We start from the raw sequence: 12,304 nt of genomic DNA, 5'->3' as shown, positions 1-12,304 counted from the left end.
AGAAAAGGCTGATCAGTCTTGCCTTCTCATAGACCATAAAACATAGGAACAGAATTCAACCATTCGTCCCTTTGAGTCTGCTCTGCCATTCAATCATGACTGATTTATTATCCCTCTCAACCCCATTCTCCTGCTTTCTCCCCATAACCTTTGACACCCTTACTAATCAAGAACCTATCAAATTCCACCTTAAATAGACCCAATGACTTGGCTTCCACCTCATATTATTCTTCAATCCTATCTCTGGATTGTTCAATAAAATCCTTTCAGCCTAACATATCCCATATGTCCCCTTTGTGTTATGGAGAAAAAGAAGCAATTTTAATTTTCACTTTACTTTTTCACATCCCATTTAAGGAAGTGTTAACCTGAAAGTCTGTCCACAACTCTCCCTTTCATTAAAGTAACTTGCTCACATTTCTTTGATAAAACTTTTGATCACCAGTTAAAATATTTCTTAACTGGCTATTTGTAAGTTGGTATCCAGTTGTGTTTCTGTGAGGTGATAAAACACCAGATTAATTCAAATGATTAAATATTTTTCAATGTTAGCATCTTCACTACTGTACTTGATGCAGAAAATATTTAGTAACTGTAACTTAGATACTTTGAGTGAATAAAATAAACATTATATCACAGTTTCTTCAATTCTACAACCACCAACAACCATGTAACCCTGTATTCTCCACAATCCTCTTATCTAAACTTATTCAATTATATTGTTAAATATTATATTTATTATTGCATGTTACATATTAATTGTCACTGAGGCAGTGAGTGGCAATTTCAAAGTTCAAAGTAAATTTACCATCAAAGTACTGTACATATATGTCACCATATACAACCCTGAGATTCATTTTTTGTGGGCATACTCAATAAATCCATAATAGAATCAATGAAAGACCGCACCAACTTGGGTGTTCAACCAGCGTATAAAAGACAAGAAAGAAATAATAATAATAAATAAATAAGCAATAAAAATAGAGAATATAAGATGAAGAGTCCTTGAAAATGAGTTAGATTTTCAATCTCCTTCCCATGGGCTAGTTCGCCACCACCTTTGACTTGGCTTACGACAGTGGTGTCATCAGCAAACTTGAAAATGGCTTTGGAGTTGTGCTTAGCTACACAGTCATAAATGTAAGGTGACTAGTGCAGGGGGCTAAGCACACAGCCGTGTGGTGCACCTGTGCTGATCGAGATCGTGGAGGAGATGTTGTTGTCACTCTGAGCTGTCTAGGGTTTGCAAGTGAGGAAATCAAGGGCCCAATTGCAGAAGGAGATATTGAGGCCAAGGTCTTGAAGCTTATTGATTAGTATTGAGGAGATGATAGTATTGAATGCTGAGCTGTAATTGATAAAGAGCGTCCTGATGTATGCATCTTTGCTGTCCAGGGTTGAGTGAAGAGCCAATGAAATGGTATTTGCTGTGGACCTAATGGTCCATTAGGCAAATTGGAGCAAATCCAATTCGTTTCTCAGGCAGGAGTTGATATAACTACCACCCCCCAGCACCGACTCCCTCCCCCCAACATCCCTATGAAAAAGGTTCTCCCGCAGATCCCCTCTAAACCCCTCACTCCTTACTAATTTTAGGTACTTATGTTATGTGTACTTTGGAATACATAAGGTCTGGATCCTAAGGGAAATATTTTGATTTAAAAGTGTAAGTTTATTGGTTAAAGTGTGCAAGTGTCAAAATCAGACAGGAATTTACTTAACAGTTTACGAAAGGTACAGTTTATTTTAAAAACAGGAAGATTTTAATTTTCTTAAAACAAAATTGTTTACTTCCCTGTTATTTATGGCTCTCCACAGAGAGGACCATTTTATTGATTATTTTCCGTTCAGGATAAACATTAAGCGCACAACATTCTGAACTCCCGAGACGGGTGGGCCTTTGCTGATTTTGATTGGTAGCTGTAGCGGGAGGCATGCGCAGAAAGGGACGGAGGGTATAAATACAAGGTATAGGCGGCATGCTGGGCAGTCCCCGTCAAGTGGTTGTCCGGTTTTGTTGCCGAATCGGCAGAATATCGGTGTCTAGTTAAATTCCGCTGGCTAGTGCCCTTTAAAAGAAAAGGCCCGAGGTTGTTTATAGCTTCTCAGCGATTGAGAGGTTTTTGTTCCCCTGGAGTTTCTGTTCCTCGATCCCCGGATTTCGGTGGGCACCGCGGCCGCCCCCTGACGCTCTCGACCCTGTGGGAGGGTGGAAATCGACCTCGGTGGATTGGTGCTGAAACAGGCCGCGGAGTGAGCAAGCGGGTGATCGACGACCCGGGGTTCATTTGACTCTGCTATTTGGATCTGTGGACCAGACACTCAGAGGGAACGCAGGAAGATGGGGATGTTTCTGACCAAGCTGATGGGACTCTTCTGTAACCAAGGTAAGGCACCGGTTTGGGCCGGTGGAGGGAGGGGGAGGAGACCACTCAAGTCATGGTACGCTGGAGAGAGACCCAAGCCCCGGTTCGATGGAGAGAGGGAGAGACCACGGTCCTGGCTGGCGGTGGAAGTGGTGGTGAGAGAGCTGGGTCCTGGCCGACGGAGGTGGGGGAGGGCAGATTCCCGGGTCCGGTGTAATTGGGACCTGGGTGGTGGGAAAGGGGTAGTGTAGACTTGGTTACACTGCACTCAACATCGTCCAGGGTCGGGCGTGTGCAAGCATTGGGGGGGGGGGGTGTACGAGTGCGCGCCCGGAGAAACAAGTTTTTTAGGTGGAGGGGGCTTTGTGAGTGCGCGTCTGCATGGGGTGGGGGTGAGGAAGAGTTGAGTGCGCACTCAGGCTAGACAAGTTGCGACCGTTTGAACCGGTTGAGGTTTCACCAACATTTACGGTTCTTCGGAATGGATAGAACATAGAACAGTACAGCACAGGAACAAGCCCTCCTGCCCACAGTGTTATGCTGAACCAGCTAAAAAGCAAATCAAAGAAAAACCCCAAAACGAATCCCTTCTACAATGTACAATGTCCATATTCCTTCATCTTCCTCACATCCATGTGCCCATCTAAACGTCTCTTCATTTGTCTCTACCGTCATACCAGGCAACGCATTCCAGGCATCCGCCACTGAGTAAAAGACTTGCCTCTCATATCCCCTTTGAATTTACCCCCTCTCACTTTAAATGCATGATAAAGGGCTCCTATGCGAATTCCAGTGAAAATTGCGACTTGAGCTGCCTGGAGACTCTTCCAGGTGCTTAACAATATAATTGCGACTTGTAGCATTTTCTCCCTTGACAGTGACAGTTTTTTCAAGCACCAATCGTTGAGATTACAAAATTGTTTTCTACTGCGCTCTTGTACACACTTAAACTTCACTGTGTCTCTATTTATTTTATTACTTGTCCCATTGCTTGGAATGTAATTTTAAAAGCTTAGACTTTTATCTGTAAAGAAAGTGTAGATTTGTGAGTTGTCCCCGTCTGCAAGTTAGTGTAATGATTGAGGTGATCCAATGGAAAAGGGACTTGAGAGCACTACCTTACTTCACATTTTCTATTTTCTATTTATGATTTATAATTTAAATTTTTAATATTTACTATCAATTTGTACTCCAGGGAGTGGGAAGCGCAGAATCAAATATCGCTGTGATGATTGTACGTTCTAGTATCAATTGTTTGGCGACTATAAAGTACATCCTTGGTAAGGATCTTTAGTAAAAGAATTAACTTCTGCTATCTTGATCCATTTCAGATACGTGAAATGAGGCTTGTTCCTGGCACCAGTAACACTATGCTACCTTTTTGTCTCTTATATTGCTCGGGCATTATTGCTCTGTTTTGGGCTTTTTACCTTAACATTTGAGGTCTGGGATTCTTCTTTCAAAGTGAATTGGAGGATATGTAAATGAGTTGTAGGGGCCTGGTTGAAGTGTTTATTTGGGCAGTTCTATGCTATTGGATGCTAATTCAAGGCTACGTCCACACTACACCAGATAATTTTGAAAACGCTGGTTTCGAGTAAAAACGACAGGCGTCTACACTAGGCGTTTTTCAAAATATCTCTGTCCACACCAAAACGGAAATTTGGGCAAATCTACTCCTACTGTGCATGCGCAGATACATCTACAGAAAACAAGCGAAGAGGAAACGATATAATATTTACGTTTTCGCGGCGGCGTTGTGCTATTTCCATAGAATAAAACTAGAATACCAATAACAGCATTGGAAGAAAGTTTTCAACAATGTCTTCGAGGAATACAAAGAAAACCTCTGCTGGAAAAATCAGACCGGACTTCTCCGTTTAGACAGACAATGAGGTCGAGCTGTTTCTGTGAGTTACAAAGGACTACAAAGTCAGCAAAGCAGTGGAGATGTTTAATTACAAACAAACTATTAACATAGACAATAAAGCAAACAACACACGCATGAAGCCGTCCTCTACCCAAGATCAACAAGTGAGTGGAATCTTCTGCTGCCAGACCTGCACAGTATTTCTAATATTTTTAAAGATAGACTCAATCAAATCAATTTAGGGGATCTAGTTAAAAAAAGCTCACTTTACAATTTAACACTCACGCTGTTCACACCGACTGCACGTTATAACAGCGGTTGTCAGTCAGCGACAGTGCCGACTTGGAGACCCCGGGGTACAGGAGATCGATGGTACGACTGGGAGACCAGAGGGTACAGGCAGAAGAACAGAGGGTGCAAACAGAGAAACTGAGGGGACCAGCTTGAAAGTCATCTCCAGTTTAAATTCCATGCAGAATATTTTGGAGGATCAAGAACCAAGAACAGCGGTCCGGCAGTGCTTGCGCAGTCCCAAGTAGAAGCAGAAAAAGCATTGTTGTTGTGGTGTTGTCATGACAACATTTTAAAATCTTTCCATTTACCCCGTACACACTACAACGCGAAACAATCGTTTTCAAATTTACACACTCTGGAGAGTGTTATGGAAAATCTCCCTTTTTGGAGGATGAAAACGCCGGTTCAGTGTGGACGGAGGGTCAAAACAAAGAGAAAAAACTTCGTTTTCAAAATTATACGGCGTAGTGTGGACGTAGCCCAAGGTTCTAGATTACTGTGCCAGTGTTCACAGGGAAAGTTTTGTAATTGTGATGTAATTGGAGCAAAGTTGATTTGCCTGTGGAGCACTGAATACTCAGGTGAAGTGTTTGTATAATACAATTTGTACTTAAACCTAATCAGTATTGTAATTGTAGGTGCCATGGTCATGTAGTGGTTAGGGTGATGCTATTACAGCTCAGCATGTTCTGGAGTTCAATTCCAGTGTCGTAATAAAGTTGTACATTCTCCCCATGACTGTGTAGGCTTCCTCCAGGTGCTCCAGTTTCCTCCCACAGTCCAAAAATGTACCAGTCAATAGGTTAATTCATCTTATGCCCATCACCCCTGCTGGGTCAGGGCTGCCAACAGCAGCTCACCAGAATCCTTGGTCCTGGGCTGTTAGAAGGCTGATCGGCCCTATGGAGTCCCCTTTCACCACACGACTTCATACATCGGTGAAGATCCTTCCTCTCCCAGGCATAAGGTCTATAGAGATTCTGTTGGCATTTCTGCAGCTCTGGGTTTTCATTGGATGGGGTTGCTCACCCTCATCCTTTTGAAGCTAGGCTTGGGACTGTCCGTGCAAAGTTCGTGGGTTAATTGGTCACTGTAAATTGTCCTGTCATGAGGCTAGTGTTAAGTAGATGTGTTGGTGGGCAGTGCAACTTGTTGGACCGGAATTCTAAAATGCCTAGTAAACAAAGCAGAGTTGCTGAGGCGATTATTAGTTTTAAATTTCTATTTATCCAAGCATGTCATAAATCTATGGCGCCATGGATGTTACTTTATAGAAGTTCCATCTGAAAGCTTTACATAGAAACATAGAAAATAGGTGCAGGAGTAGGCCATTCGGCCCTTTGAGCCTGCACCGCCATTTATTATGATCATGGCTGATCATCCAACTCAGAACCCCGCCCCAGCCTTCCCTCCATACCCCCTGATCCCCGTAGCCACAAGGGCCATATCTAACTCCCTCTTAAATATAGCCAATGTACTGGCCTCAACTGTTTCCTGTGGCAGAGAATTCCACAGATTCACCACTCTCTGTGTGAAGAAAGTACAATAAGCTCTGATGTCTTTAGATGTTGCTCCTATTAATCGAACATCTGGGGTGGCATAGTGCTCGGCAACACTTGTTCAATTCCCACCACTGTCTGTAAGGAGTTTGTATGTTCTCCCCATGACTGAGTGGGTTTCCTCTGGGTGCTCTGGTTTCATCCCACAGTCCAAAGGTGTCCGGGTTATGTGGTCCCGTGAATGTAATTGGGTGACGCGGTCTTGTTGAGCCAGAAGGGCCTGTAACTGTGCTGTATCTCTAAATCAAATAAAAATCTTAATGCACTTTCTTAATTCTTGATGGAGGGTCGCAAATTAAAACATCAACTGAGCCCTTTGCTTCTTGACATGCTATCTGACTTGAGCTGCTGCAGCAGTTGGTTTTGTGCTTGTGTTTACATTTTTATTTCATACATTTTCTGCATGTTGCTTTGTAGTAAACTAAATTTTTCAGTGAACCTGGTCACTTTAATGGGCAGTGGAAAACATACAAGCACTCTGAACCTTGGTTCTAGTGGGGGAAGTCTAGGACCAGAAGGTACAGCATGGCTTACCTAGTTTTTTTCACTGTTGAATCCGTGCATTCTTTAACAAATTAAATCAGACCATCTGCAAGAAGTGTTCCAGTACAATAGATGCTAGGACATAGCACCTTCAATTCAGACTTTTTGAGCTTTTTCTCTGGTAGAGCTTTATTTTGCTCTGCAATCTAAATATACAAAAGATTCCTAACTGTTCAAAACTGATTAAGTTTGCTGAAAGGTAGCAAAGTGCACTAATCTGTGTGCTAATTTCTGAAACCCAGGAGCGGATGTCTTGCGGAGTCTCAAGCCCTGCTTTGTACATGCCTTGGTTATTGGTCAATTGATATCATACTACATTGGGCTAGCCACACCGTTTGCATGCTGTCTACCTGCACATATGTGATCCATATCTCTCCATTCCCTGTATGTTTATGTGCCTGTGAAATGCCTCTCAAATTTCATATCTGCTTCCACCACCTTTCTTAGCAGCACATTCCCAGCACCTACCACCAAAAAATCCTACCCCCCTCATTTTTAAACTCCACCCCCCCCCCCAACCTTAAAGCTATGCCCTCTGTTCTTTGCCATTTTCACTCTGGGAAAAGTTACTGATTTCCCTTCTGTGCTCAGTGGTCAAATGTGAGACAAATAGAAAACAAAGCATTTCTTTTTGTGTCTCTTTTCTTAATCACAGTTTGATTGGTGATTGACTCATCAAGCATGTCCTATTTGTCATGATACATCATGATGCAATTGGCCCATTTTGCACAGTTCTTCGTAATGTATACAGTTCTTTGGATTATCAACTAACTGGTTTTGTACCTGAGGTACATACTTTGAAGCTGCCTTTAGGTATCAATCCTTTGCAATGCACCAATGGAATAAATTCCACAATTAATGGAGCGAAGGACTTTGTGGTGACCTGTCATGTGCTCTTGCAGTGAACGGGGAAGGGGACAAACTTAAATAAGACCAAAAGACAAGCAGAATTAAGCCATTCTAAAAAAAAATGCCCATTGAGTTTGCTGCACCCTTACATCACAGATGATTTATTCTCCCTCTCAACCCCATTCTCTTGCCTTCTCTCCATAACATTTGATGCCCTCACTAATCAAGAATCTATCAACCGCCATTTTAAGTATACCCAATCACTTGGCCTCCATATTGTTTGTGGCAATGAATTTCACAGATTTATCTCCCCCGGCTAAAGAAATTCCTTATCTCTGTTCTAAATGGAGGTCCTTGTATTTTGAGTTTGTGCCCTTTGGTCCTAGACTCTCCCACTATTAGAAATATCCTCTTCACATCCACTTTAAGTAGGCATTTCATCTGAACCGTGTTTCATGATTTTGATAATATTTTGCTTATTTAGTTTTCTTTCAGCGGTTACTTTGGGCTTATGTTACATATCTAATGGCACTGACATGAAGGGGTTAAGTGTTCAGATTTGCACAAGTCGAGCTTTAAGGAATGTTGCTCTGATTTCTAATAATGCAGTTGTTGACTTAGCATGGTGAAGGATGCAAATGCATTTGACCAAATTGTAAAGGGATCTTTCATTGGTGTTGGCATGCAGAGTCAGATTTCAATTAAAATTCACAAAGATTACCAGGGTAAGATTTGTAAGCTGATGCCTCAAAGTTAAAGTAAATTTATTACCAACGTACATATGTCACCAAATACTGCCTTGAGTTTCATTTTCTTGAATCCTGGTTTACAGGAAAATAAAGAAATACAACCGAATCCATGAAAAACTATGCATAGCAAAGACTGACAAAGATTCAATGTGTACAAGAGGACAAATTGTGCAAATAATAAATTCTGTCAACCTCCGCTTTAACTATACCCGGTGACTTGACCTCCACAGCCATTTGTGGCAATGAATTCCATTGATTCCATGATGGACATACATCTCTACTGCTACCTAAATTCATTGACCAGCAGTTTTTGAAATAACCCATATCTAGCATGGCACGAGATTCATATTTAACATCTCAGTTTGTATCGATGATACAAGCATCTGTGGAAATGACCAATGCTCGAAATTTGAAATTGCATGTTCCAAGTCTGCTCACTTGTGTGAGAGTACTTATCCCTCACTAGTAAACCAGATAATTCCTTGATCACAATAGTTTCTACCTGTTGCAAATCCATAGCTTTTTGTGATTTTTGTGATTTCAAGTCAAATTGACCATGCGTGTTTGCCTGTTGGTGTGAGGACAGAATATGTGAGTGTTCTGGGAGTATGCAGTCAGGCTATTGATGCCTGACAAAGGGTTGTTCATGAGATCCTTTGTCTTTTTCTGGTCTAGTATATTCCCATTTCTGCACCTGTTGAAGTGCATCAGTAGGCAAGAATATTCTGCTCAAAAAATTTTCAAAAAAAAATCATGTGAATGTGATCAAGTACTAAAGCATGCTAGAAGCAATATCATTCCATGATTGTTGGTATAATTTCCAAAACTTTAAAATCATATTGAAGCTGTAGTTTCAATTTTACTATTTGGTACAAGACGGTGAAGGAGAGGAAGATTGCATAGGCTGAGATTTATGTAAAGGAATTGGGTTGGACGAGATTCTTCATGTACACTTCTAGCCAGTTCAACTTTTGATGTCATTTTCTCTGGTTATTTGGAGTGAATGGAAGGCACAGATTTTCTGCTACAGTAATACATTTCAAAAGTACTTTTTTTTTAATTTGTGCAAGGAAAAATCCAGAAAAGCATTGCAACAGGATTCATCTTTAAGCTGCAACTACTCCATCTTTACCATTACATGAATCAGCAGAGGTGAAAGGGTTTAAGTGGTGACGACTGGAACTTTGTGTCAAATTATGGTTTCTTCTCTCTCTGCCTCACCTTGAACTTCATTCTCTGTAGTAGTGACCAGGAAAGAAGGCTTGCAAATTCACAATCTCAGGATGTCCCACAGTGCTTGATCATTAATGCAGTACATTTGAAGAGCCAGTCATATCATACAGCTATATTCCTTGTTACGTACCCCATAACTGGATTGCCAAACCAGCAGAAATGGAACGCTCGTTGGAGTCTGTGATTACTAGGAACTAACAAAGTTTTATTAAAGAAATAAGTAATACAGTGCACTAATGGCAAGGATATAAATGTAACAGGTTAGCAATGATAATACACACATATACACAGAAATAGGGTAATAGGAATCAATCAAGCTGTATCACAGTCTAGGGGTAAAATGATCAGTCTTAAATGAAGTTCAGTTCAGTTTAGTGCTGTTCGAAGTAATCGCTGTTGTTGTACCGTTGGGGAGAGAGGGTGAGAGATGCAGTTGGTTTCAGGCAGACCTTTTGATGTCTTCTGATCCCGCTGTGGTCACCGACTGTGACCCCTCCGTTCCGGATACGATCGTTCTTCCATGGTGAACCTGGCACCCCGGCAAGGGCGGGGACACACCCCAGGTTCCCACCGTTCGTACCTTTACACCCTGTGAGCCTCTGACCAATTCCCGCGAACCGGTCCTCCAAACTTCCACCAACTTGTGGGGGCACACTGCTCTTTCCAGGGTTTCGTGGTGTGTCTCGTGCCTTAGCAAACCTGCTCTTTTTATCCCCCTGCTGGGGTATCACCTGTCCATCAAACTTCAAACAGTTCAGGTTCAAAGCAAACGGTCTGTCAATATCTGAATTGTGTTTCTTCCTCGTTAATCTCTCTCTTATTGACATTTTGAACGTTTCTCCATTGTCTTCCGTTATTTCTCTCATTAGCATCATCCGTCTGGTAGCTCTGCTTGGCGTCACACATAACATCCTCAAGATACTCATTAGATACCTGTTTAGATGTTTAAAGTTGCCATTTCAGCAGTTACGTAGAAGCATGCACAAACACCTTGTTGCCCATGTTTCCTCTCCTGAGTAATAGTTCCGAGTGGTTGGTTATGTAGATGCTTGTGCGTTTGGTTAGTCTCCCCACCACTCCTGGCTCTATATATGTTAGCTTAAAACTAACAGCATCAATACAAGCTGATTTTCCAAGGCTCGTAGTTTGGTATGCTACTGGGCTTCCATGGCCCCTGTGGTTTTACATTATTTTGCAAGATGGTGGCTTAGCAGCACAGTAGCGTCACAGCTATCGTAGCGCTATCTGCAAGGAACTTATACCTTTTTGTTTCCTCCAGATGCTCCAGTTTCCTCCCACATTCCAAAGTTGTACAGGTTAATTGGGTGGCATGGGCTTGATGGACTGGAAGGACCTGTTACTGCGCTGTATCTCTAAATAAATAAGATCAGTGGCACTATTGGTGGACAAGTTATCACAAGTGGAATATACTGCTGAGAATAGAATGCAAATCTGCACTTTTAACTTCAGCATGGATCATTTTTATGGTTTTCTTTTACCTGTATGAATTGGAGTTCTTGTAAATCTAAATCTCGTGTCTTGCTAGGAGAGGATTACTTAGAAACATAGAAAACCTGCAGCACAATACAGGCCCTTCAGCCCACAAAGTTGTGCCGAACATGTCCCTACCTTAGAAATTACTGGCCCTCTATTTTTCTAAGCTCCAAAAGGCTCTTAAAAGACCACCTCCACCACCGTTGCCGGCAGCCTATTCTATGCACTCACCACTCTCTCCATAAAAAAAAAACAACTTCCCCTGACATCTCCTCGTTACTTACTCCCAAGCACCTTAAACCTGTGCCCTTTTGTGGCAGCCATTTCAGCCTTGGGAAAAAGTCTCTGACTATCCACATGATCAATGCCTCTCAATATTTTATACACCTCTATCAGGTCACCTATTATCCTCTGTTGCTCCAAGGAATTCTAAACCAGGATTTTTCATGTTCTGATTTCTCTGACAGTGATAGTGGATTAAACCTTGCACGGTCATTCTCCCTGAAATGGATACTCAGAGCTAACTGGATTGTGGAGCACAGGGTTGTTTGAAGCCTTGTTTTTTTTTTACTATAGTTGGAGACAGAGTACAAGAGGCAGGGATCATGTGATAATTGTAGAACTATAAGAGATCGAGGATAAGCGATAAAATAATTGGGGCATCAAGGAACAAGAGTAGGAATCCAGGGTATGAGGGCCAGTGTTCAGGAAATTGATGATGGAAGGCTGGGGCTAAGACCATTGAGTGCCTTGTAGATTTCATGAGTTTCAGGAGGCTTTCCCAAATTCTGCATTAATGTATCTGAAGTGGAAAGATCTGTCTGATCTTTAGCATACAGCATAATATACAGCCATCCCATGTGTTGTAATAGGTCGGCCCTATTTTGGTAATTAGTTTCATATTGTTATCAATCAACTACCAAGCACAAGCTGCAATCGAATTACTCAGCCAGTTTCCTTGATGGTTAGGTGTTATTGGGCCAAAGATGCTTTTACTTTTGGCAAAGGGCTTCTTGGGATTGGATCTGAAGAGTAATAACCTGACAGAAGAGCGGATAAATGGGGATTGTTGGCTGGTTTGTTGATTTCTCTATTGTGATTGCTTTAAAGTGAGCATTATTTGAACTGAAATCAGAAAATGCTGGAAAGACTCTGGGTCAAGCAACAGTTGTTGAAAGATCAACCATTAATGTTTTAGATTGAATACCACCTCGTTACATCATCTACACTCGACTACTCTTTTCCATAGATGCTGCCTGGCCTGCTGAGCTACTCCAGCATTTTGTATGTGTTGATCCAAACCAATTCTTTTTTTGACAGTGAATGAATTCCTAAAGAATTGCAGTT

At 41.8% G+C, this 12,304-nt stretch overlaps 1 protein-coding gene across 3 annotated transcripts in view; it reads left to right on the top strand.

Moving 5' to 3' along the window:
* The first annotated feature begins 1,989 nt into the window (after positions 1-1,989).
* Positions 1,990-12,304, top strand: part of arl5c (ADP-ribosylation factor-like 5C) — a 46,943-nt gene continuing 36,628 nt past the window's right edge. Inside the window, exons 1-2 of one of the 3 annotated variants that reach the window (XM_072248629.1) lie at positions 2,377-2,387; positions 3,562-3,646. In XM_072248629.1, coding sequence (XP_072104730.1) covers positions 3,595-3,646 — 52 coding nt within the window. In that variant the 5' untranslated portion in view covers positions 2,377-2,387; positions 3,562-3,594. Of the gene's footprint in view, positions 2,388-3,561; positions 3,647-12,304 lie in introns of all 3 variants that reach the window. The other 2 variants (XM_072248630.1, XM_072248631.1) reach the window with 2 other exon arrangements.

The sequence above is a fragment of the Mobula birostris genome, chromosome X, assembly GCF_030028105.1.
Source record: "Mobula birostris isolate sMobBir1 chromosome X, sMobBir1.hap1, whole genome shotgun sequence".
Lineage (NCBI taxonomy): Eukaryota > Metazoa > Chordata > Chondrichthyes > Myliobatiformes > Myliobatidae > Mobula > Mobula birostris.
The sequence above is the reverse complement of the archived record's forward strand: the minus strand, read 5'-3'. Positions and strand labels throughout refer to the sequence as shown.